At 35.5% G+C, this 27,866-nt stretch overlaps 1 protein-coding gene and 1 non-coding gene across 2 annotated transcripts; one reads left to right on the top strand and one right to left on the bottom strand.

Annotated features, from left to right (window-relative positions):
* The first annotated feature begins 4,994 nt into the window (after nt 1-4,994).
* EIF2S3 (eukaryotic translation initiation factor 2 subunit gamma) lies at nt 4,995-17,978 on the top strand. Its single transcript, XM_010997625.3, has 12 exons — nt 4,995-5,086; nt 5,732-5,795; nt 6,921-7,048; nt 7,139-7,260; nt 9,308-9,402; nt 10,689-10,847; nt 11,611-11,745; nt 13,104-13,198; nt 13,619-13,763; nt 15,220-15,389; nt 15,763-15,935; nt 17,554-17,978. Exons 1-12 carry the CDS (start codon nt 5,018-5,020, stop codon nt 17,615-17,617), a joined length of 1,419 nt encoding a protein of 472 aa, XP_010995927.1. The 5' UTR covers nt 4,995-5,017; the 3' UTR covers nt 17,618-17,978.
* A 3,217-nt stretch (nt 17,979-21,195) lies between these two features.
* Nucleotides 21,196-21,268, bottom strand: TRNAV-AAC (transfer RNA valine (anticodon AAC)). Its single transcript has one exon. It is a non-coding gene; the product is annotated as a tRNA-Val (tRNA).
* Between the last annotated feature and the right edge of the window lie 6,598 nt (nt 21,269-27,866).

Genomic DNA, 27,866 nt, shown 5'->3' with positions numbered 1-27,866 from the left:
ACAAGCTGGAGAGATAGGTACTGTCAGTTGCTGAACATCCACCGTCAATAAAAGCTGCAGTGAATGTTGTTGCCATTTTAACACTGAATATATTTACCTTGAAGTATAGTGTAGACAGTGCCCCCTTGAAAATGAACACATTAAAACAAAAGTTTAAAAGAATCATTTTTGTGCTCCTTACAAACCAATGAAAAATAACCCTCTGCTTCAGAAGCCTCAACAAGCAAGCCACATATTCATGAGGTGTTTGTGAAATTACCAAGGGACTGAGTGTAGGTAGAGGAAGGGCTGAGCTCTGGGGCACTCCAACATTAGGGAGTCATCTGGGAGAAGATAGAAAACTGTCAAGGAGACCGAGAAGGAGTAACCAGTGAGATAAGAGTAAAACAAAGAGTGTGGTGTGCTCCTCTGGGTAGAAAAGTACTGTAAGTTGTTAAACACCCACTATCAATCAGAGATGAGACGGGTGTCATCATTTCAGTGAAATGTATTTACTTTGAAACACAATGTAGACAATGCCCCCTTGTAAATGAAAAAGTTAAAAGAACAAATCCTCTGCCAAACTTCATCATTTTTATGTTTTTTTTATGACCCAGTGAAAAGCAACACTCTACTTTTGAAGCCTCAAGATACAAGCCACATATTCATCAGTACTGCATTTCAGTAGATGTGCCTGCAAACACACACACATTCTAAGTGTGAGCGCCAGAGTTGAGGTGAGTGGGAGCAATGAAGAACTGCTATATGGTGTTTGGGTGATGAAAGAAGTGAAGAAAAGCCTCCAGTAATGACTGTTGCCAGCAGCACAGCTTTAGGGTTTGGGGACTGTGGTTCAGGATAGAGACGTGATTGAATCAAGGCTCTGAGGTTATTTATTGGTCCTAAAACTAAGTTCTTAAAAAAAATAGTGATGGCATAGCTCTCTCGGGACAGAATGTCTTTGTCGATACAGGGCAGAGGGGGACTTGTAAGTCGGTTCTGGGCGCCTCAGCTTGGGGCGGGAGGAGCTGAAGTGGAGGCAGGGGGAGTACACGTGAACGACTGGGGCCCAGGCCTGGCGGAAAGGGCGGCTGGTGGCCTGATGCTGTCCAGGGAGCGCGACTGGGAGGGGCGTGGGAATGATAAGCCGAGGCGGGGCAGGCTGGCCCCACCCACCCCGGGAACGAAAGTCTCCATATTGTTAAGGTGGTGATTCTCCTCACATTTATCTCCGGATTTGAAACAATCCCTATCAAAAACCCAGCAGGGTAGTTTTGTACAGATTGAGAAGCCAATGCGGCAATTTCTGTGGAAATGCAAAGGCTCTAGAAGAGCCAAACCAGTTTTGAAAAAGAACATAGTTAAAGGGCTTACACATTCCAATTTCAAAATGTACTAGAAAACTACAGAAATCAAGACAATGCGGTACTGGCCTACGGCTAGACGTAGAGATTAATGGAGCAGAATTGAGAGTCCAGAAATAGACATTTTTATAGTCACTTTATAGTAATTTTATTTTTGACAAAGCTGTCAAGGCAATTCAATAGGGAAAGTATTTTTCAATAAACAATGCTGGGACAATTGGATATCCACATGCAAAAATACGGAGTTAAACCCTTACCTCATGCTATACACAAAAATTAACTCAAAATGAATCACAGATCCGAGATGTAAGAGCTGAAGCTATAAACCTTTAAGAAGAAAACATAGGAGTAAACCTTCATGGCCTTGGGTTAGGCAAAGTGTTCTTACCATAAAAGAAGAAATAAATTGGACTTCATCAACTTAGAAACTTTTGTTCTTCAAAGACATCATTAAGAAAATGAAAAGACAAGCTACAGACTGGGAGAAGACTTTTGCAAATCATGTATCTGATGAAGACTTATATCCAGAATATATAAAGAATTCTTGCAACTCAATAAGATAAACAACCCAAATTAAAAATGGGTTTGCCCTCCTGCTGCAGCACAAGTCCCAGTAAAGCTTTGCCTAAATTTCTCTTCTGGCCTTTAATCAATTTCCATTGAATAAGGAGTCCAAGAACCCTGATCAGTAACAATTTGATTGGGATTGTGTTGAATTTATGGATCCATTTGGGACAACTGACTTCTTAACACATGGAGTCTTCAGATTCACAAGATGTCCTTCATTTATGTGGGTCCTCTCTAATTTCTTTTATTAATGTTATAATTTTTTATTTTAGAGGACTTGCATACTTTGTATTAAATTAGTTCCCAAGTATTTGATAAATGACATTTTAATTTCATTTTCTAACGCTTTGGCTAGAATATAGAAATAAAATGGATTTTTGTGTTTAGTGATTTTGTTAATTCACCTTTTAGTTCTAGTTCTTCTACTTTGTTTACAGATTCCTTTGCACTTTCCACATATACAAATGTATCACCTATGAATAAAAATGATTTACTTCTCCCTTTTCAAACTTAAAAAATGGGTTTGAATAGATATTTTACCAAAGAAGAGATATTAATGGCTAATAAGTGCACGAAAAGGTGCTCAACATCATTAGTCATTAGAGAAATGCAAATTAAAACCACAGATACTAGAATGTCTATAATAAAAAGAAGAGACAGTATCAATTGTGAGTGAATGTGTGGAGAAACTGGAGCCCTCATAGGTTGCTGGTGGGAATGTAAGGTGGTGAAGCCACTTGGGAAAAATGTGGCTGTTCCTCAAAATGTAAACTTAGATTTACCATACAGTTGTATATTTCAGCAACTGTACAACTAGATATTTACCAAGATAAATGAAAACATGTTCTCATAAAAACTTGTACACAAATGTTCATACAGTATTATTCACAACTGCCATAAAGTGGAAACAATCCCAATATCCATCAACTGGTGAATGGATCAACAAAAGTGGTTTGTTCACAAAATGGAATTATATTCAGCAATAGAAAGGCATGAACTACTGTTAGTAGACGCTACAACATGGATGAACTTCAAATATACATGGATGAACCATTATACTAAGTGAGAGAAGCCAGAAGCAAAAGACTGCATGTTGTATGATTCCATTTATATAAAATGTACATAAAAGGCAAATCTATAAAGACAGAGAGACCGTTAGTGGTTGCCTAGGGCAAGAAATGGATACCAGGGTTGACTGCAACTGGAAATGACAAGAGGGATCTCTGAGGGTGATGGAAATGTTCAAAATCTGGATTGTGGCGATGGTTGCATAACTGTGTAAATTTACTAAAAATCATTTAATTGTATATGTAAAAGGTGAATTTTATGATATGCAAATTTATCTTAATAAAGCCGATTTTTTAAAAAAAGAACACTTGTAATCGTCTATGAATTCCAGCTTTGCTATTTATTAACTGTGAAATTGTGAGCATGTTATCTTTTTAGGACTCGGTTTCCTCACCTGTAAAATGGGAATAACTGTATATACCTCATCAGATTGTTGTGAGGATTGAATAAAATTAATACTCGTTTAGCTAGTGCCAATGTTAACACTACTGTTCTTATTAATAGCATCATTTTTAGTGACATTCCTACTTCCAATAAAAGTTTCTGACAGTGAAGCATATTATATATGTTATTGTCAACAAATTTTGTATTTTTTATTGAGATGTAATTCACATACCATAAGATTCACCCTTTTAAGCAGTACAATTCACTTTTTAAAATATATTTGCAGTTCTGTAACCATCACCACTAATTCCCCATTAAAATTTTTTTCTTTATTTTTTTGTGTGTGTTGGGGGATGGAGGTACTGGGGATTCAAGTCAGGACTTTGGGCATGCTGAGTAGGCACTCTACCACTGAGCTATACCCTCCCCCCTAATTACACATTTTTATTACCGCAATGAGTTTTCTGAATTGGCTGGTATACCTATTTAGAATGTAAGATAAATTCTAAATTTAGGAACTTATACATTTATAAGTTATATTTGGGTGGTGGTATAATGCCAAAAACAATATATTGTACAGTTTCTACCATCACTTAAGCAGTGAATGCATTTATTGAACCGTAACTTCCTGTTTAGGTAAACTGTTGCACCTAAAACGTATGTGATAGAAAACATATATTAATTTTGACCTTGCTTAAGTATTCAATTACCACAGGTAACCTAAATTCTTATTCATCTCTAATTTTTCTTTCTGGCTAGAAATGAATACATGTTCATGATAAAAAACGTGTAAAGTGTAGATATGCCTGGAGGAAAATGAAACTTCCTGGAATTCTTTTTAACACGATGAAAAAGGGGTTAAGAAAGTCTCAAAAATCTTTACGTTTTAAAATACTGATTTATTGGTAATCTTTCCACTGAAGGAGTGGATTTTCTCGGATCAGCTTTTTAAAAAAACCCCTTTGGGCGCTCCCACGACACCTAGCTTCTATCCTATGCTAACTCCATTAGCGATACTACGGACCACCTCCCTAGCTCTAGAAACCTCTCTCCGAGAGTAAGTTAGAGACTTTGCTTGTGCCATCCCTGGACCACTGAACCTCCGCGCGAGGGCGCCCTCCCCGCCGCCCGCCAGCTCAGTGCGAGACCACCTCCCGGCCAAGAGCACCGTCACAGGCTGGCCAGATCCGGAGCCGATCTCGCCTTACTAAATTATGGAAATCGGTAAAGAAGGATATTCCCAACGTCTAGCCTCACACCCCAGATGAGATTCCCAGGCCCGTGGAAACTCGGCCATCCCCTCGGGAAACGGAAATAGCTACACCCCCGCCAGCGCGCGCATCGGTTGCATCACCCGCCTAGGAAGGGGCCTTTTTTGGGGCTGCCTTCAGCGTTGCCTGTACAAATATCCAACACGTCTGCCACGAATAGATCCTGAAACTTGGCCTTGTATTTTCTAGTCAGCCTGCCAGCAGGTACTATACAAATCCATGGGAAGAAAAGTCCAAGCAGTGAAGCCTCTGCTGCACCGGGCATCCTCCTTTCCCAGGGCTGGGCCCTAGCCGGCCCTCCCGCCTCCGCTGCCCCCCCTGGCACAAGGGGGCCTGCGTACGGTCAGGCAGCTGCCGGGGCGACTTCCTTCCTCTCCGGGCAAGATGGCGGGGGGTGAGGCTGGTGTGACTTTAGGGCAGCCGCACCTTTCTCGGCAAGATCTCGCCACTTTGGTAAGGCATCGTTCTGGGAGGATGCTGAGTGAGTTCAGGAGTGAGGATTGCCGGGTCTCCATGGAGGCTTTGAGATGAGGCGATGCCGGGCTGTCGGGAGCATGGGGTAGGGAGCCCTGAAGCCGGGCGCCCTAAACTGCGCTCGCGCCGCCCCACGCGCCTCTGCCAGTCTGCGAGCTGGGTGTGGGGATGTGAAATCGTGGGACCTCGAGCTTCCTGAATGATTCGGCCAGAATGTCACAGTGTTAAATGTCATAAAGGTTTTTCACTTTTCAAGGTCTGGGAAGTGAATGTCTACACTCTCCTCAGTGCTAATGCTCTCAAGACTGGGGGACCTCCAGCCTCCGTGTCTCCCATAGTGAGTGGAGGTGTAGTCTTGTGTAACGATGAAGGACTTTTAGAGCTTCCCAGTCATCAGAGTCCAAGATTGCTTGTACAGGAAAAGCGCTTTAGAAGTAGAAGAGAGTAAATGTAGTCACAGTTGTGATTCGTCTTATGTACAGTGATTTATAATAAAATAGAGTCTGTAAAAGAATGTATGTATATAATAACTGAATCACTTTGCGGTACACCTGGGACTAACATAAAACATATTTCAAAAATTTTAAGTATAAAACAAAATAAAAATAAAATATTTGATTGCAGGATGTTACCAAGTTGACGCCACTTTCGCATGAAGTTATCAGCAGACAAGCCACAATTAACATAGGTAAGATAAGAATAACTTAAGAGACCTTGACTTGATTGCTCTCCAGCAAGTAATTTTAACCTTTGTGTGATTACCTTAATCATATGAGGATGCAGATATTCAAGAAATAGATATTAAGCTCTTGTGAACAAAATACCTGCTAGATATTTGGGGAACCCATGTTGCACGTTACATTGCCTAGTTTACAGACCAGATGAAAAGAAAAGATACAGACATCTGAAAAGTTCAATAACATAAAATGATATGTACTCATGTAGCAGTTTGAAGATGGGGTGGGGTATAGCTCAGTGGTAGAGTGTGTTCCTATTATGTATAAGGTCCTGGGTTCAATAACCAGTACCTCCATCAAAAATAAATAAATTTTTTAAAAACCTAATTACCTCCCCCATAAACAATAAAATAAAATAACTTAAAAAAATAAAGATGGGGGAAGTGCGACTGTACTTGCCACACAGGATTATTGCAAGGGCAGAGTTTGTGTGAAAGTTTTGTTTGATATATAAGCTATTATTAAGTAGAGGTTTTTTTTTTTAATTGGTACCTAGAACTTTAGAGGAGAAGTTATGTTGACTGAATTTAAATTTGGGGTATTTGAGTCTGTACAAACAACACAGTAAAACCTAGTTAAAAGTAAGGCTTTACCATGAGGCTGTTAAAAAGTTATAAGATACATGCTACCCTTGACAGCATTACTGTAATTAAACCTGGGTTGTTCTCTTGTTTTCATGGATTCCTTTTTGTTGTGTCAGGGCTGCTTATACCTATTTACTTCACTCTGGAAATGCTGGAAAGTTTCCTGATAACAAGATTTCAAGTACTTTTTATCACGTGTTTGTTTTATGTGAAGGCTCTCTTTTCTGTGATTAAAAACATAAGATGGATAGCTTGTATTATGCTGAGTATAGTTTTTAAACAAGGTTGTCAGCTCCATGGAAAGTCCTTTTCAGTCCTCTATCAAAATAAATCTTTTGTAGAAAGGATGTGTAGGAGGAAAAATTGAAGTCATCGTTGGTTTTACGTTGATGTTTACAATGAGTTGTGACTTTGGGTTTTCTACTCTGAAAATGAAAAAATATGTGGTGTAACTGAATGCACGTGAATTAATTTTTTGTACTTTGTCTATAGGTACAATTGGTCACGTAGCTCATGGGAAATCTACGGTTGTTAAAGCTATTTCTGGAGTTCACACTGTCAGGTTCAAAAATGAACTAGAAAGAAATATTACAATCAAACTTGGCTATGCTAATGCTAAGGTGAGCTGTGTACAGTGAAATTAGAAATTAACTTTAGTTGTTGAATGTGCAGATAACAAATCCATATCTTTTTTTCATTGAAACTTTTAGATTTATAAACTTGATGACCCAAGTTGTCCTCGGCCAGAATGTTACAGATCCTGTGGAAGTAGTACACCTGATGAATTTCCTACAGACATTCCAGGAACCAAAGGGAACTTCAAATTAGTCAGGTGACTTCTTTCATGCTAAAAACACTGCACTTCACATTTTGTTGTCTTGTGATTTGTGCTTTTTGAAATATTTAATTGAGATAATAAACAATGAACCTAATTGTTGAATGGCTTTATTTTTTCATTATTTTGTCTTCATTGTCCATAATGAAGTTTTTAAACCTATGTTAAGATACTTACATGAAAAGTTCTCCAAAGGAAAGGTATCACATATGCAGAATGAAATGGAAGGAAACAGATCATTGGACTTAAGGGATTCTTTTTGCCAGGCTTCCTAAATTTCTTTTAAACAGTGTTGTTTCTACTTCTTAGATAGAGAAACAAAGCTATTCTTAATCACCTCTCTTAAATACATGGGGCTTGTTACCCATCTGTTTTCTGAATATGATTGCGTATCTTTATTTTTTATCAGAGGATACTGACGTTCACCTAGTGATGTTTATGGGGGTTGGGGATGTTCCACAAGAAAATTCTAGATCAAGGGCAGAGCTGAGACTAGGGAGAGATGAATGAGGCCCAGAATTTAAGAGGAAAGAGAAAGCTTAAAAAAAAAAAAAAAAAAAAGGCCTTCAGTAATCAAGATAAATAGTATTTCAATGCAGTGTTTTTTGAAATTAATGCAAAGAAATCATACCAGAATATCATTTTTAAAAATAAAGACAGGCTCAAATTACTGTTTTTTTTCTCTTTATCACTGGTTTTCTAGTTTTGTTTTTGCATGGCATCATTGCTGATCTTGTTTTCATTTAAATTTTTGATATTTTGTTCATTGTGGAATTTTTGGCATGAATTTTGATTTTTAAAAATATTGAAATATTATTTGTCTTGTTGATTAGGTTTTTTGGCACCCCCTTAAATTTTGCACCTGGGGTGAGTGCCTCATTTGCCTCACCCTTGTTGTGGCCCTTATCAGGATTCAGCAAATTTTTTCTGTGAAGGGCCTGATAGTAAATATTTTCAGCTTTGCAGGCCGTAAGTTCTCTTTTGCAACTGCTCATTTCTGCTCTTGCCTTATGAAAGCAGAAGTGATGTGCACGAGTGGGTGTGGCAGTGGGCCAGTTTGCTGACCCCTATTTTAGAATATGACAGTGTGAGCATTCAGTTATTAAACATAATGATTCTGAATGAGTAGCATACATAGTTTTGTTAAAACTGCTGCTATTTCCACTTCAGATTGGCAATTCCAACTTTTCAAGATGCTAGAGAAATTTTTGGCAATTTATTTTTTCACGTGGCAGTGCCCATTCTATTAACACTGTTTTAGCTTTCAAATCAGTAACATTCCCAATATACACTTTTTACTGTATTTATTTTGATTAGATTTGGGGATTTCTGTCTCTTTCTACACATAGATTTCATTTGCTTTGTAATGATCTGCAGTGATTTTACTCGGCCAGTAGGTAATCTTTTTTGCTGCTGTTCTTTTCATATTTCATTTTTTCTTCCAGTTTTATTGAGAGATAGTTGACATATAGCACTGTATAAGTTTAAGGTATACAACATAATGATTTGACTTACATACATCATGAAATGATTATTGAAATAAGTTTCGTGAACATCATCTCCTATAGATACAAACTTAAAAAAATAGAAAAAAATTTTTTTCCTCATCATGAGAACTCTTAGAATTTACTGTCAACAATTTTCCTGTATAACATACAACAGTGTTAATTATATTTATCATATTGTACATTATACCCCTAGTATTTATTTACCTTATAACTGAATGATTGTACCTTTTGACTGCTTTCATCCAGTTCCCCCTCTCCCCACCTCAGGTGACCACAGATTTGGTAATGACAAATTTGGTCTCTTTCTATGAGTTTGTTCATTTAGTTTTGAATTGAGCTAATAGGTAATCTTATTTCTGAGATCTAGAAGCACCAAGTCCTGTAACTACTTGACTTTATAGCAATAAGAATTATTTCCATACTCTTATGTAATATTCATATTCTGTGTTTAAAGAGATTTAATTTTATGAAATCTGTAACTTGCATATTGAAGTATTGATTGACCTTAGGACTGATTGTTATTTCTCAATTATTAGACATGTTTCCTTTGTTGACTGTCCGGGCCACGATATTTTGATGGCTACTATGCTGAACGGTGCTGCAGTGATGGATGCAGCTCTTCTGCTAATAGGTAAATATGTCAGAATTAGTTTGGGCAAATCATTCTGTGTCAAGTCCAAGATGGAATATTTAAAGGGGAACTAAGGCCTTTAAGGGCCATATCTAGTACCTAAATGTGACGAATGGTAACTAACGTGTCATCCAAGATGACATCCTTGCCTACCAGCTATCACAAAATATTAAGCAAAATAGACCTAGGCCTGATGTCTGTGAGAATTCTTATGGTGGTATATATCTGAAAAGGTCGGCAGTGCATTTTAGTTTTATATTTACATGTAAAAGTACATGTATGTTTTTTGTGTTATGTGTCTTTGAGCTGTCTACTGCAACATTGGTGTATGATGGTTTTATTTAGATGCAAATCTTAATAAGTGCTGAAGTCTAGACCTGAATTGGGATTTTCAAGGCTAGGGTTGTGTTACTTCCCTTATGTGAACTGCTGAGAGATCTTGTTGCTATGCTATGTAATTTTTTTAAAGTATGCCAAGAGGATATAGTACAGGACACCTGAAACATCACCCTTAGGGAGGATGATTGTTCGAGTCCCCAACAGAACATGCCTATTTCTTTATAATGTAAACTGTTATTTTTAGTGTTCTTCCCTCCTCTTGTTAGGGAGTAGCCTCTGTTAGTAGTTGAAATTCATGGACTGTATTATGTATTAAGTGTCTTCCCCTCTTAGTTACTCTGCCTCTCAGGAGCTTGACTGGGCCAGAACATCTCTAAGACTGGATAGAGCCAGCCATACCTTATATCTGAGCAAAAGCTGAGGACAGACCTTGAAATGCCAAACTTGTTGATTCCAAGCTTCTTGGTTAGGACCAGGAATGGGAGCCAAATGATTGGGATGCTCCAGTGAATGCAGGCAAATGAATGCGGGATGAGGCAGGGGCAAAAGATGGATGCTTGACAATGATCCAGGACTTCTGCCTTGAATAGGGCTAGGGCATTCAAGCGTTTCCTTTATTAGATGTCAGCCATGTAGAGATATATATATATATATATATTTGGTAGTAAAATACACATAACATAAAATTTACCATCTTAACCATTTAAAGTGTACAATTTCGTGGCAATGAGTACATTCACAATGTTGTGCAAGCATCACCGCTATCTAGTTCCAGAACATTTTCTTCACCTCAAAAGGAAACCCTGAACCTATTAGGCAGTCACTCTAATCCTCTTTCCCCTCAGCCTGTGGCACCCACTGATCTCTTGTCTGTCTCTTATGGATTTGCCTATCCTGGCAAATACTTCTGGCTATCTCATGCTTCTTTTTTATTCTTCATCATCTAGCTGGTAATGAGTCTTGTCCTCAACCTCAGACTTCTGAACACCTGGCTGCTATAGAAATCATGAAACTGAAGCATATTTTGATTCTACAAAATAAAATTGATTTGGTAAAAGAAAGCCAGGCTAAAGAACAGTATGACCAGATCCTTGCATTTGTACAAGGTAAGAAGCCATAATGTCTAATAAAAATCCTCCTTGGTGATAGTAAAATAAACAAAGGCATTTAAAAAAAAAAAGTCAAGTCTTAATTCTATTCTTACTGAGTAGCTGCTTTGAGAATTGGAACTGACAATGGTTTATTTAATCTTTTAGTATTGCTTTCTCTAGCGGTATAGTGTCTTCCCTTATTGTTGACATTTGATCCTCTGTTAGCCGTGTTTTTCTTGTTAGAAAGGTTGACTTCCTGTGAACCCAGTTCTAGCATAACAACAACAAAATGTCACTTTGATTAAAATCTAATTATGTTTGGTCCATTTCTTTGACCAGCCTATTTGACATATAATTAATAAGGAGCAAATATTATATGTGCCAGCTGTCTTTGATTAGCAAAGAGTCTATAATTTTATCTTGACATTTATTGGGGTGTTAATTACATGTTATTAGAAATCTTTCAACTAGTAAAGTGCTCTTTCCCAGGAGTGTTGGTATTTTATGTAACAGTTTTATCATTATTGGTATATTAAATAAATCTGTTAATGTATTTTGACATTTGTTTTCCTTAAAGGCAGTAGTAGTCATTTTCAGGAGTAAAAGCAAACGTAGAATACTGACGCCTTTCTAAAAAGAATAATTACTTTCTACCTGCTGGTGGCATCTGTGGGGATGTTTAGGCGTCTCTTGTAGTAATCGTAACTATTTCCTGTAACGTAAATAACAGGTTCTGTAAAACTGAAGAATTTTGATCTTTCTGAATTTTGTCGTATAGGTACCGTAGCAGAAGGAGCTCCTATTATTCCAATTTCTGCTCAGCTAAAATACAATATTGAAGTTGTCTGTGAGTACATAGTAAAGAAAATTCCAGTACCCCCAAGAGACTTTACTTCAGAACCCCGACTTATTGGTAAGTGATAGGATTGGTCTGACCTTTTTCCACATTGGTAATTCCCCTTTAAGGATGTTTATTAATATTTCCTCTTTCTGCAGAGGTGAGAAATTATAATCTTCATAAGATTTTTTTGAAATCAATTAATTCTTAGATTATTTTGGCAATGCTAGATTGCATTACTGGATAAGAGGCAGAGTCCTGAGTACAGAAGGAACTTTTGACCTTTTTGTGCTTGGTATATGGTATGTTATGTGATCAAGAAGGAGAAATACAACTATAGATAAACAGCAAGTTTCTTCTGCATAGCACAGGGAGCTATAGTCAATATCTTGTAGTAACCTATAGTGAGAAAGAATCTGAAAACAAATATATGTATGTATATGTATGACTGAAATAGTATGCTGTACACCAGAAATTGATACAGCACTGTAAACTGACTATACTCCAATTAAAAAAAAAAAAAAAGAATATTCTGGACTTGACAGAAGAAAAAAAATTCTATGGAATTATGTCTTAGGAACAGTATATTAGAACTTCCATACAAGTGATTTCATTGTACCATTAATGAAGATTTTCATCCCTTTCGCTTGTTTTAGTTCCTAGTACCAATACTGGTATAATTTGATCATCTAAGCTCATGATTTCTACATAGATGTAGGAGCCTTTTCAAAACAGACATTTGAGCCCCTCTGAGTCTTCACCCAGGACCCACTGTGTGTCGTGGGAAGTGTTCTCTTAGGTGATTGGTGATACATACCCCTTGTTAAGGGTCACTGCTCTCAGAACCTCAGTGCAGGTCACATTGTCCTAGAGTTTTTTGAAGTTTTAAAACTAAATTTTTGTTGCAGAAGTCATATAACATAGAGGTACACAAAGGAAAAAGTCCAGTCTTCCTCACCCCGTAGCCCTGAAGTAACCAGAGTTAACAATTGGTGTCTGTTATTCCTGCACCTTTCTCTTTGCTCATGTCATCATGAACATGTACGTTTCTTGTTTTAATTTTTGTTTGTGGAAGTGAAATCATACTATGCATAATTAGTTTTTTCTTTTAGCAGTATGTGAGTTATCCTTCTATGTTATTCATTACATATGGCTCTAAAATTCTATTTTAACAGGGGCATGATACTCCTTACCATGGATGTACCATAATATGCTTCCTATCAATGAACTTTTAAGTGATTTCCACTTTTTCCATTATAATTAAGGCTGCAGTAAATTTAGTTGGAATAGTACTATGAGATTTTGTCACAAAGTCACCCCTGTGATATAAATCTTATGTGTCTACTATTTAAGAAAAGTTAACTTACAAAATCATATTTTTTCTGAAACTAAAGTGAATAGAATTGACTTTAATTTGTTTTGTTTTCTTTCAGTCATTAGGTCTTTTGATGTCAACAAGCCTGGCTGTGAAGTTGATGACCTTAAGGGGGGCGTGGCTGGTGGTAGTATTCTAAAAGGAGTATTAAAGGTAAACTGGATTTTGGTTGTTGTGGTTTTGTTTTTGTTTTCCCTTGTCTTAATCAGGAAAATAGTATGGACACTCCAAATTGGAAAATAATTTTTTTTTCATGGTGTCTAGTACTTGATAGAGATTTCTTTGTTTACTATGATGTCTTTTGAATGTGTTTGACCTCTAACTTTATAGGCTTCTATGAGTATAGGCTCCTGTGAATACGGAGCACATTTTATATGGTGATAGGTAGTTAGAAACAGTTGGATGGTTCTGGTTTTGAAGCTCTCTTCCATATCTTGTTTTTTAAATAGTCATCTTAGAAATAGGGAAAGAGCTGCCTTTTCAGTTTTATGGTCTTCCTATTAGAACTTTTTATATGTAATGAAAATTGTGTTGTCCAACAATGATTCTAATTAATTATTTATATTTTTATAGGTGGGCCAGGAGATAGAGGTCAGACCTGGTATTGTTTCCAAAGATAGTGAAGGAAAACTCATGTGTAAACCAATCTTTTCCAAAATTGTGTCGCTTTTCGCAGAGCATAATGATCTTCAGTATGCTGCTCCAGGAGGGCTTATTGGTAAGGATTTTCCTCTCATTTCTATGGGTTTAATCTGTGGATATTTATGGTATTTGCATAGGAAATGGATTGCCCATAAGAATTTATTATAGGTTTTTAATTGGGTTTAATAATTGAACAAGGTAGGGGGACATACATGTGGTTAAGCTGTTGATTTTAGGGCATAAGATGGTTTCATGTGTTTATAAAAATTATTTTTAAGCCTAAAGAAGAATACATTTTGGTTTAATTATATAAAGTAGCCCCTGGCTAGCAGTAACAGTAAGTTTCATGACCTAACACTTAAAATACCTAACTATACTTTCTTTTTTTTCTTTTTTCTTTTTTTTTTTTACCTACATGGTTTTTGGGGTAGCGAGTGGTGGTTTTTTAGGTGTGTTTTACAAGTGGAAAGTTACCCACAAATGCCATTTGAATCATGTCAGACCATAGTTACACTGAGGTGGGAATAAAAGAAGATAATTTCTATTATATAGGAACTACTGAGATAATTTATAGATTTTCTGGTCTCATACAATTTAGTGTATTACCAGATACCCAGAAAAAGGCAAGATACAGTGACTATTAGTCAGAGGTGCTGTAACTTTGGATTAAAGAAGTAAATGTTTGGTGAAGAAGGAGTTTGTCTTTTTGTTCTCTGGTGTTCTCTGGTATAATTTTTCTGTTGTATCCTGTAAGAGTTTACTGTATATAATTTTATCCTTTTTTTTTTTTTTTGTAAACAAGGAACCTCTAGAAACTTTATGTTTTGGTTTTGGGGGGGGGATATTTATTCATTTTTTTAATAGAGGTACTAGGGATTGAACCCATCCATGACCTTGTGCGTACTGAGCTATGCCCTCCTCCTTGGAAACTTTTTAAACACTTAACTTACGGAACTTTTCAAACATCAAAGTAGAGAGACTGGTGTAATGTAGTGTAGTGTGTGGTCATGTAGCCACCACCCAGTTTTAACAGTTATCAGTACTCTACCATTCTTGCCTCACCTTTATATCTTCTATCTTCTCCTTGAAAGACATACAGCTGAAATACTTTGAAGTGGATCCTAGGAATCAATAAAGTCTTTTAGCCATCTGTTTGATCAGCCTTCCAGGGGAGAAATGGCAGGCAAATATTCTGCACACTACTCATGAATTTTGTATCTCTTCAGCCTTCATTAAGGATATTCAGACTCATTTTTTGAGTTAGACTGTTATCTCTGTCCTTTGTTTAGAATTTAAATCTAGAGAATCTTTCTGTTCTTAAATGCCTAACTAACCTGTCAGTTTATAATTCTGTTTCTTCAGATAAAGGTATTTTGGTCACATCTATGTAGCTATTACATGAGTACGAAAATATATTAAATTGTATATGTGTATGCTGTACTTGTTTGACTTTTTTTTTTTTTTTTTTTTTTTGGTAAATAGCTTTATGGGACGTAAAAAGTTAAGACTGTATATATCTTATTTTATATCAGGAGTTGGAACAAAAATTGACCCCACTTTGTGCCGGGCTGACAGAATGGTGGGGCAGGTACTTGGTGCGGTTGGAGCTTTACCTGAGATCTTCACAGAATTGGAAATTTCCTATTTCCTGCTTAGACGGCTTCTAGGTGTGCGCACTGAAGGAGACAAGAAAGCAGCAAAGGTAAGTGCTTTCTGTAATTCCTGTTCTTAAAAAAAAGTGACAGTGATGTTAAGACCAGTTTTGAGGTTCATTCTTTTCAGGAATTAAGAAAAAAGAAAAGGTGGATAAATTTGACTTCCTGAAAATTGAAAACTTCTATGTTGCAGTCAGTTTAGAGTAAAACAAAACAGGAAACAGTATGTCACATATGACAGTGCCCTGATAATTCCTATTATCCATCTGATTTTTTTTTAAAGTCTTAGTGAGATTAGGTGGGCAGAGATGGAAAATTGCTGACATCCGTTGTTGGCAAGGTTGTAGGAAAATAAGCGGTCATTTTTGGAGAGCATTTTCTTGATTTGGGGCTTTATTTTTCCCAAATTTATTTCCCTAGGTGCAAAAGCTGTCTAAGAATGAAGTGCTTATGGTGAACATAGGATCCCTGTCAACAGGAGGAAGAGTTAGTGCTGTCAAGGCTGATTTGGGCAAAATTGTTTTGACTAATCCTGTGTGCACAGAAGTAGGAGAAAAAATTGCCCTTAGCCGAAGAGTTGAGAAACACTGGCGGTAAGTTTATTAGCCTTTTGTTACTGTAAAAACAAAAAAAACCCCAAAAAACAAAACCCCCACACAATCAGTTTTCTTAAGTTTTTGGTGGTATATATGCACACACACACACTTTACCTTGAACACCACAGTTACTTTGCCTTTAACTCTCACCTGTTCGTTTGGATGACTTTGAAATCTGCATTTCTAGCCCTGATTTGTGATAGGCACAGCCTGTGTAAAAACCAGTGAATTTAGGTTCAGTATTTCCCTTGTCTTTGGCTTTTTTAAAACATATTATTTGGAAATAATTTCAGACTTAACAGGAAAGTTGCCAGAATTGCACATAAAACTACTGCATTCCCTTTTCTTAGATACACAATTTATTCTTATATGTGACAGTTTGTGTACTTTTTTCTCACCATTTGAGAAGCAGGTTGCCCCTTGCTCTGTTAATAGTTAAGTGTATATTTCCTAAAAACAAGAATATTCTCTTACAGAACCACTTCAAGAAGTTTAACAGTGATAAAATACAGAAATCTACAGTCCATGTTCCAATTTTATCACTTGTCCCAATAATGTCCCTCCTATCTAGGATCATGCATTGCATTTAGTTTTCACATCTCTTTGATCTCTAATCTGGAACTTCTTCATCCTTTCTTTGTTTCTTGTCATTGACAGTTTTGAAGAATAGAAGCTAGTTACTTTCTAGACTGTTCCTCAGTTTGGGTTTATCTGATATTTCCTAAGTTTAGATTCAGGCCATGTTTTCTTGGCTAGAATACTTTTTCATGTAGGTGGTGATGTGTCCTCAGGGAATCACATCCAGAGACATATCTGACTGCTTCTCCTTACTGAGGTTAATTTTGACCATGCAGTCAAGGTGGTAGCCAGTTTCTCCATGATACAGTTAATCTTTTTACCCTTGAAACTAATAAGCACTCTTGCGGGGAGCCTCTGCAAATAGCCTGCTCCTCATCAAATCCCACCTCCCGGATTTGGCATCCACTGATGATTTTTGTGTGAATTGAGCTTGACTATAGTGATTAGAAAATGGTGAACAATCCTCAGCTGGTTAAATGACCTCAAAAAGCCTGGTCATTGATCAGAGTAGACTTGGAAAGAGGGAGCAGAAGTCTGCTGTTGAGAGTAATCTGTTTATAGACTACCTAGTCCTCTAATGCTTCTCTTAATTTCCTTTACCAGCTAAGGTCATGATAAGTCCATTGTGATTTGTTGAGGTGCTCTGAATGGTTAAAAATTTTTTATCTTTCAAGGAGAAAAAGAGAATGAAATTTTTAAAAAATCAGATTAAGATGGTTTGTGTATCAGCATGGTTTCTTAGGCAGACTGAAAGGTTCTTCATTGGTGGTTCTGAACAGATAGGTATATTTTCATAGAGTGAAGACGAACATATTTATAGTAGCAACTTTTTGTTTGCGTTTCCTGTCATTCATTCGAGCTAGAGCCCATCTCTGCATGTAAGAAGATAGTGTGAGCTTTCTTTTTGGAGGAGTGGGTTTTGAAAATACTCAGATTTAGCAGATAGGCAAGTAAAACTAGTTATATCATATGATTATGTGGTAATGATAATGAAATGGATGTAAAATTCATGATTTCTTTTATTTTCATTTTGCAGTTTGATTGGTTGGGGTCAAATAAGAAGAGGAGTGACAATCAAGCCAACAGTAGATGATGACTGAAGAATTAAATAATACATTTGGATGAAGTTGGAATTTCTCTTAACAACCTAGGGGTATATTTTCAAAGCAATAGTGAGGAGTTAATTTCACAGCTTATTACCTTAGTAGTAGCTGTAAGGTTATTCTCATTTTTCGGTGATGAAAATTTAACCTCTAGTACTAAAATAAATGGGGTCTACAATAAATGTAAAAATTGGCATAATGTTGGATTGAGTCTACATTTTACCAGAAATTAATCACTCCCAAATAATGTCTAATTTATATATCAGTGCAGGTTTAAAATGAAACTGTTTGCTACAGCCCACCTTTGCTGTAGTACACATACCACTGAACCTGTTTGAAATAAAGTTTTTCTTCATCATTTTCATAATTCATCTTTGAGTAGCTCTAGGGCTGAAGGATTATTATATCAGTAAAATCTTGAAGACAGATTCTGAAAGACCAATTTCCTTTGCCCCATATTTTATGCTGCTTTGTCTTTGCAATTTTGAGTGAAAAAGAAATTAATAAGTTCAAATAAAATTATCCTTCAGGGCACGAGTGCTCGTTCCCATTGACACACCTCTCTCTCCCCTTCCTCTTTTCCTGGCCTGGACACAGGAAACTAGAGCCTGAAGTTGTCGCCCTCTCCCTGTGATGCCCTGTGATTGTTTCTGCATTGCTTTACGCCTGAAACCTGACAGTTTTCCCCCATTGGAAAATACTGTTAACACCAGATGATTTTAGATAAGTAACAGAGATCTTTCCAGGCCTTGTTTTGTGTTTTTTTTTTTTTAACTGCTTAATTGACACAGTTATGATGTAGATTCTAATGTTAGTAATCTTTGGAACTTTCAAAGGGTAAAAGATGTTAGAAAGCAAAGGGTGAGCCCTTTGGTTTTTAACTTATTCTCCATGTTCCTGCGTGCCATGCTTTTAAGTTTTTTTTTTTTATTTCATAAGATTCTGTTAAAGCAATGGTTCATAACTCTGACTGACATTAGAATTGTTGGAGAATCTTAAAAAAAGATAGATGCTCCACAGAGATTTTGATTTCATTGGTTTTGAGTGGAGCTCAGGCATAATTAAAAAAAAAAAAACTCTTCTGTGTTGAGAAGCAAATTTAGAGTTGAGAAGTAGGTGTATCAAATAACACAGAATCTTACTGAGTTTTGGTAGTCCAATAATACCCTCTGGTTTGCTCTTCTTAAATTTGCATTTAATGTGGGACTTGATGCCACAGTTGTAATACTGTGCTCTTTGGGGCATTGAACCTGCTGCCTTGTAGAAGTTTAGTAGGAGCGGCTCTGAGTTGTTACTTAAGTTTATAAGTTTTGAGGAAGCATGTTAATGTTACTTACTTGCTTGATTTTGAAGGGTTGTGTTATAGCATGAGGAACACACTTGAATGAAGCAAGGTTCTAATCCAAACATTAATTTTTATATCTAACATGTCCCCATGTGTTTTGTACCAAAAATTCTGGAGTAACATAAGACTCAAAACTTTGCAATAGTTGACTTATTTATTTTAGTTAATCTCATGTCAGAACTGAAACCAGAAGTCTGTTTTCTATTTCAGACATCCGCATGAATTTTGACAAATTTGCAAAGCACTGTGCTTAGTGTACATGGGAATACACAAATATGAAAACAGTGAGCCTGATTTTCATAGAACTTGAGGTCAGTATAGTGATTCTCAGCAAAAGATGTACCTGGTTGAGAATCTGCCTGTAATGTGATGTTACTGATGAAAGTACATTGTATATGTAAATCCTCTTGGCTCTCCTGTTAAGAGATTTTCAGAACTGGACCAGTTCTCACCATCTCCACTGCTACTGCCCTAGTTGAAGCTGCCTCTCACCTAGAATGGCCCTGTACCTCCTCTCTTCCACGGTTGCCCCACTGCAGTCTGTTTTCCATACAACCAGTTACACTTTTTGGAAACGAATGCTATGTACAACTCTAATAAGTTGTAAAGTTAGTCTCACGGAAATGGAGGGCATGTGACGACATCCAGGTGACTTCCAGGCTGATCTAGACAGCTCTCTTCACTATTTCACTCTTTGTATGTAATCTCCAAAGATGGTGTGTGTCTTTGGTTTTTGCAGAGGAAAAAGGACTAGTAAGAGTGCAAATAGCTGCACTTGCATTAAACTTCTGAAATTCCATTCCTAGAAAAACTTAATATAGTAAAGCTCCCAGTGAAATGGGTTCTTTTCTAGAAATACAGTGAAAATGTTTAAATTACCAGAGACGAAGCAGATATCCTTATAATATTGATAATCAAGAAACTGAAAAGGCTATTTAAAAATTACCTCTGCTCGAGGTCCTGGGTTCAATTCCCCAGCACCTCCATTAAATAAATAAAACAATAAAATAAAAATTAACCTCTGCAGAAGTTTCCACAAAACTCACAATACACATTCTTCCAAATTTGGAAGAATAGTAATTCCTGTTACTTAAAATTTTCCAGAATATAGGAGACATCATAGTTCATCGTTCAAAATTATATCCTTGTTGCCCAAACCTGGAGAACTGCCAAAAACAAGACAAAAACAAACCACTAGAGACAATTCTCACAGTTAAAGTTATAATATCTATACTAAAATATTAGTAAATTAAGTCTGACTATATATTAAAAGTAATGCATTACTGTATATGCAGGGATGTCTTATAAGTGAAAAGAAAAAGATATACCTTGAAGATGTATTTGATACAATTCAAAGTATTTTTAAAACATAGGTATTGTAGAGAAGGAAACTATTAACTTGATGTAAAGTACTTAGCAGAGAAGTATCAGAATCATTGATTTTAATGAAACATTGGAGCACAGTAACATCCTTCAATAGTGCTGTAGGTGCAGTAAAAAGTTCCAGTTGTGTAAAATGTAGGGTTGTGAGGTTAATAAGGATGAAATTCAGAGGGTTGTGAAGTAGTCATCAATTGCATTGCACCAGAATTCATACTGTTTGGTTTCTCTGTTCTCATTAAGGTATGGAACAAATCAAGAATATCAGCTGCCACTTGAATTCTACAGCATTGTTCTCTGAGGCTTAGCAAATGAGATAGAAATATTGGGAATGGAAGCAACAGAATGTTACTTACAAGGTATAAGATTGTCTACCTAGAAAATACAATGCCGAAACTAAATACAACCCCGAAACTGATTATTTTACCAAATAATTTTACTAATTAGTTTACACACACACACCAGAAAGTGCAATGAGGATAAACTATCCAGGTATACATTTAATAAGATTATGCAAGATATATATCAATAAAACTAACATTTGCTAAAGGACAAAAAGATGTAACTGCTGAGAAAGTAAGCAGTATTCTTGGATGAAAATACTCAGTATTGCACAGATGACTGTCCTTTGTTCCCTATAAATTCAGTGCAATCTGAATAAAAATTGCAGTAAGACTTTTTGAAGAACTTGTCCAGCTGGTATTAAAGACTTGGAAGAGTGATTCACAAGAATATTTTGAGGAAGAATTGTGATGGGAGAGTTGACACATGTTTTGTTTTAAATTTTTTTTTATTTTTTAGTAATTTTTTCATTTTGTGGGAGGTAATTAGGTTTGTTTATTTATTTTAATGGAGGTACTGGGGATTGAACCCAGGACCTCATGCACGTTAAGCATGCACTCTACCACTGAGCTATACCCTCCCCTCGACATAGGTTTTAGAACATATAAAGCCGCAATATAAGTGTGGTGCTGATGCAGAAATAGGTCAATCATTGGAACAAACTTGACAAACATAAAATTTTAATAATACATGCTGTAGGCAGCATTTATGTCAGTGAGGAAAAGGACAGACTATTTTTTAGTCCAAATTGCTAGCCATTTGGAGATAAAAGATCTTTCACTTAAAATCTTACTTAAGATTTTATTTTATTGAAGCAAAATTATGAACAAAGAAAACTGAGATTATTTTAATAATTTGCATGAGGAAGAAAAGAGAAACCCAAAAGCCATAAAGGAAACGTTGACAGATCTGACACACAAAAAGTTCAAAATTTACAGGCAAAGGTAATACAGATTTAAAAGATGACAGATTGAGAGAAAATACTTAAAACTTACATGAAATGTGCAAGATTAATATTCCTGGTATAAATCGGTAAGATTAAAAAAATAAAGTAGAAATGGGACAATATATATTGCATCACTTCAGGTGGGCTAGCAACTAGCAGGAAGAGAACTCATGTAGACTCATGAGCACACGGAATGCCAATGATTTGATTTGAGCAAAGATGGGCGTTAATGTCAGTGAAGTCCCACAAGAAGGAGCAGATGTGTCCTCTCCATGGAGTTTTCTTTGTGTCTCAGACTCCACAACAGGGAAGGGCTGTGCTGCTGCCAGTGACTATCTTATAAGGGCGGGTATTGCCAGATCAGAGAAAATTAGTTTTGTGCTGGGCCATTGTACTTTTATACTCAGAGGTCGTATCACTTTGCAGGAAGAGCTTAGACAAATATTCCTCTTAATGCTGGCATTTAAGGGATTTTTTTCATTTGTTTTCTTTATTTTTAAATTTTTATTTTTATTTTATTTTTTTGTTATACATTTAAGGAATTGTTTACAATTGTTGGGCAGCAGAGTAATCATACTGTATTCTGGAAGGTAAAGCACCATTACTGAACAAGATGTCTGACTTCAGCTTTTTGACAACAGGGAAAATCCATCTCACAAATGTGTATAGGCTGTTTGTAAAAGAAATGAAAATACCCAGTATACATTTGTAAAGTGCTCAGCATATCTAGTGATAAGAAATGTGAAAACTAACAATGTGGTTCATTTTCACTCATTAAAATTGGCAAAAATTAAGAAGATTTATAGCAGCCAGTGTTGGTGAGGATATATTGTTGGTGAGAAGTATAAACTGGTCCATTCTTTAAAGAGGACAGTTTGATTACAGCTATCAAGATTTAAAAGATCTCACCCTTTGACCCAGAATTCCCTATCTGGGAATGTACCATAATGAAATATTTGCTCCTGTCCACAAACATCTACGTAGAAGAATGTTTATTCCAGCATTGTTTAGTAAAGCAACAATTGTAAGACACCTAAATGTTAGTCAAAAGGGAATGATTACATTTTGTGGTACATTTATTCTGTCATGAAATAAAACTATAAGCCACCTTTGATTCAGCCCTGGTTAAAATTAACGGTGAAAACATTGGTCCCAAAAGTATTTCATGAAAATCCCTGAGAGGAAATAATCTCTGACTTAAAGTGCTTTGAGAATTCGTAATACAGTGTTGGTTGTTACTCACCTCAGCAAAAAGAAAATGGAGTGTCAAGGGAGCAAGCTCCTGGTTAGTATTAGCACTGAATCTGTTAGAATCACAGGTTTATTTTCTCAAACAAATTTATAAGGGGAAAGCCAAGACCAGCTAGTGAATTCATGCCACTTACATAATAGTGAAATTATACATTAAAGTTTATCACTATCAGGCTGGTATATCCACTACAACCTATATTCCTAGAATAAATACTTTCTATCAAATATAATTTCTTATATGAACATATATAGTGAGTAATATATTTTGCACAACAAACATATAAAAAGATTTAGCAGAAATCATAATTTTACATATTCCAAAAGAGTTAAAAATCAATCCTTTACAAATAATATGTCAAAAATACTGCAGTAGGAGCTTCAGTTAACCAGGAATGCATTTAATGATGGCAACATACAAATTATAGTTCAAAATTAAAATCTTTATCCCTTTTGAATTCTCTTAAGTCTTAGGTGTCTTATGATTTGGAAATCACCTTCAACTTTCTCCAAAGGGTTAAAAATACAGTATAACCCATTAGTCTAGTGGTTTGTATTCTCAAAAGCACTAATCTAACCATCTTTTGTCTCAAAAGTTTCTCATCAACTGCTGTTATGACTCATGGCCTATTTTTTCAGAAATTTTATTAGCCTTCTCAAAAGACCAATTTTTGACTGTGTCCAGTCTCTATTGTACTTTTTATTTCATTGATTTCTTTTCTTATGGGTATTATTCCTTTCTCCTACTTTCTTTGGATTCATTGTGCTAATTTTTACTAAGGACTGAACTCACTAATTTTCTTTTAGCCTTCTTTCTATGTAAACATTGAAAGCCAAGCATTTCCCACTTAGGACTTTTTTAGCAGAATCAAACAAATTTGTATTTATTTAGGTATAATCTACATTCAATAAAATGTACAAATCTCAAGTGCTCAATTTGATAAGTTTTGATTATTTTATACACCCATGTATCCATCAGCCCAAACAAGATACAGAATATTTCCACCACCCCAGAAAATTCTCTCCTCCTACAATATGTAGTCTTTTGGCATCTGACTTCTTCCACTTAGGATGTTTTTGAGATTCATCTGTGTTGTAGTATGCATTAATAGTTTGTTTCTTTTTATGGCTGAGAAGTATATAAAGATAACACTACATTTTGTTAATCCATTCACCAGTTGATGGACATTTGGATTATTTCCACTTTTTGGCTGTTAAGAATAAATCTGCTATGAACATTAGCATTCACGTCTGTGTAGACATATGTTTTCATTTCTTTTAGTACGTTCCTAGGAAGGAATGTTAGGTTGTGTGATAAGTCTATGTTCTGCTTCTTAAGAAACTACTAAACTGTTTTCCAAAGTGGCTGTACCATTTTATATTCCCATTAACAATGTATGGAGGGTTCTGGCTTTTCCACATCTTTACCAACACTTGATATTGTCTGTATTTTATTGTAGCAATTTCAGTGGATATGTAGTGATATCTCATTGTGGTTTTAATTTGCAGTTTCCTAATGACTAATGATGTTGAGCATCTTTTCATGTGCTTATTAGCCATTCATATTTCTTTGGTGAAATGAGTATTTAAATCTTTTACTCATTTTTTGACTGGATTGTTTGTTTTATTACTGAGCTTTAAGAATTCTTTATATGGTCTCAATAGCCCCTTGTCAAATACTTGATTTGCAAATATTTTCTCCATATCTATGGCTGGCTTGTCTTTTCATTTTATCAGTGGTATCTTTTGAAGTACAATTTTTTCTTTTATGGATTATACTTTTGGTGTTGTATCTAAGAACTCTTTGCCTACCTCAGGCTCAGAAATATTTTTTCTCCTATGCTTTCTTTTAGAAATTTTATAGTTTTAGCTCATATATTAAAGTCTGTGCTCTATTATGAGTTAATTTTTTTATGGTATGAAGTAAAGGTCTAAGTTCATTTTTTCTATACGAGTACCTAATTATCCCAAGCCATTTGTTGAAAAGACTATCCTTTTTCCAGTGGATTGCCTTGGCACCTTTATTGAAAATCAGTTGACATAGGTATAAAAGTTGATTTCTTGAATTCTTTTCTATTGATCTGTATGACACACTGTCTTGATTACTGTGTCTTTACAGTAAGTTTTCAAATCGAGTGATATAAATCCTCCAACTTTGTTCTTTTTTCAAAATTGCTTTGACTATTCTAAGTCCTTTGAATTTCCACATAAATTTTAGCTTCAGCTTGTCAGTTTCTCCAAAAAGCCTGCTGGAATTTTAATAGGTATCACATTAAATTTATAGATCTAGTTAGGAGGGAATTGCTATCTTAACAGTATTGATTTTTTCAATTCATAAATTTGGAGTGTCTCCCCATTCAAGTTTTCTTTAATTTCTCTCAGTAACATTTTGTTAGTTTTCACCATAGAAGTCTTGCACTTCTTTTGTTAAATTTGTTCTTATTTAGTTATTTTTGATGCTATTATGAATAGAATTGTTTTCTTAATTTCATTTTTGGGTTGTTTGTTGCTCATATTAAAAATTGGTTGATTTTCTTTCTTTTTTTCTCTTTTGCAGTTGACATGATCTTACTTTTTTCTTCCAGTTTTATTGAGATATAATTAATATATCAATATTGTATAAGTTTAAGGTGTATAGCGGAATGATTTGACTTACATCTTTAAGTGATTATTTCAATAAGTTTAGTGAACATCCATCATTTCATATAGATAGAAAATTAAAGAAATAGAAAAAACAAGTATATACTGTATAGCACGGGGAGCTGTATTCAATATCTTGTAGTAACCTATAATGAAAAAGAATATGAGATGGAATATATGTATGTATATGTATGACTGAAACATTATGCTGTACATCAGAAATTGACAAAGCATGTAAACTGACTATACTTCAATTAAAAAATAAAAAAAAAATCTTTCCTTGTGATGAGAACTCTTAGGATTTGCTCTCTTAACAACTTTCATGTATAACATACAACAATGTTAATTATATTTATTGTGTTGTACATTATATCCCTAGTATTTACTCATCTTATAACTGAAAGTTTATACCTTTTGACTGCTTTCATTCAGTTCCCCCTCTCCCCAACTCCCGCCTCTTATAACCACAAACCTGATCTCTTTTTCTTTATGAGTTTGTTTCTGAAGTATAATTAACCTGTAACGCTATGTTAGTTCTTGTTACACAACATAGTGATTTGATATTTCTATACATTTCAAAGTGATCACCACGACAAGCCTACTTATGATATGTCACCATATTGCGATATTACATAGTTATTGACTGTATTCCCCTCACTGTACATTTCATAGCTGTAGTCATTTATTTTGCAACTGAAGTTTGTACCTTTTAATCTCCCTCACCTATTTCTCTCTTCCCCCCACTCCCGTCGCCTCTGGCAGCAACCTGTTTGCTGTCTATATCTGTAATTGTTTCTGTTTTATTATGTTTGTTCCCTTATTTTGTTTTTTAGATTCCACATACATGTCACACATCATTTGTCATTCTCTGTCTGACTTATTTTATTTAGCATGATAACCTCTAAGTCTATCCATGTTATCTCAAATGGCAAGATTTCATTCTTTTTTATGGCTGAGTAGTATTCCATTGTGTTCCATATATATATATATCACATCTTCTTTATCCATTTGTGTGTTGGTGGGCACTTTTAGGTTGCTTTCATATCTTGGCTATTGTAAGTAATGCTGCATTGAACATAGGGGTGCATGTGTCTTTTCTAATTAGTGTTTTTGTTTTCTGCACATAAATACGCAGGAGAGAAGTTGCTGGATTGTATGGTAGTTCTATTTTTAATTTTTTGAGGAATTTCCATACTGTTTTTCATAGTGGCTGCACCAGTTTATATTCCCACCAACAGTGCCTGAGGCTTCCTTTTTCTCCACATCCTCGCCGGTACTTACCACTTGCTGTCTTTCTGATGATAGCCATTTTGACAGATGTGAAGTGATATTTCATTGTGGTTTTGATTTGCATTTCCCTGATGATTAGTGATGTTGAGGATCTTTTCATGTGCCTGTGGGCCATCTCTAGGTCTTCTTTGGAAAAATGTCTATTCAGATCCTCTGCTCATTTTTTAAACCAGGTTATTTAATTTTTTGACATTTATCTTGTATCCTGTGGCCTTGATAAACTCATTTATTGTTTTTTTTGTGTGTGTGAATTTCTTGGGATTTTCTACAAATAGGATTGTATCATCTGCAAATAAAAACAGTTTTATGTCTTCCTTTCCAGTTTGGTTACCTTTAACTTTTTTTCCGTCTTCCTTATTACACTGGACCTCCAAATCAGTGTTGAATAGAAGTGGCAATAGCATACGTCTTTGTTTTGTTCCTGATCTTAACAGAGAAAACATTCAGTCTATCACCATTAAGTATGATGTTAGCTGTGGGTTTTCTAAGTTGAAGTTCCTTTTGATTCCTTGTTTGTTGACTGTTTTTATCATGGATAGGTGATGGATTTTTTTCTGATATATATCTTGCACCTATTGAGATGAACATGTGTTTTTTGTAATTCATTCTTTTTAAACACAATGTATTACATTAATTTTTGGATGTTACCTCAACCTTGTATTCCCAGGATAAATCCCTTTTGCTCATAACGTATTTTGTGAAGGATTGGTAATATTTCTTTAAGAATTTGATAGAATTCCCCAGTTTACCAATGAAGTCACCTGGACCCGAGCTATTCTTTTGAGGAAGATTTAAAATTACTAATTCAATTTCTTGTTATAGGTATATTCAGATTTTCTATTGCTTATTGGGTTAATGTTGATAATTTATGTATTTTCAGGAGTTTGTCCATTTCATCTAAGTTGTGTATTGTCTGAGCATAAAATTGTTCATACAATCACTTTTAACCCTTTTAATTTGTGTAGAGTGGGTAATGATGTTGCTTCTTTAATTCCTAATTTTGGTAATTTGTGTCTCCTCTTTTTCATGGTCAATCTAGCTAAAGGTTTGCCAGT

Source organism: Camelus dromedarius, chromosome X (genome assembly GCF_036321535.1).
Source record: "Camelus dromedarius isolate mCamDro1 chromosome X, mCamDro1.pat, whole genome shotgun sequence".
NCBI classification, from domain to species: Eukaryota; Metazoa; Chordata; class Mammalia; order Artiodactyla; family Camelidae; genus Camelus; species Camelus dromedarius.
The sequence above is the reverse complement of the archived record's forward strand: the minus strand, read 5'-3'. Positions and strand labels throughout refer to the sequence as shown.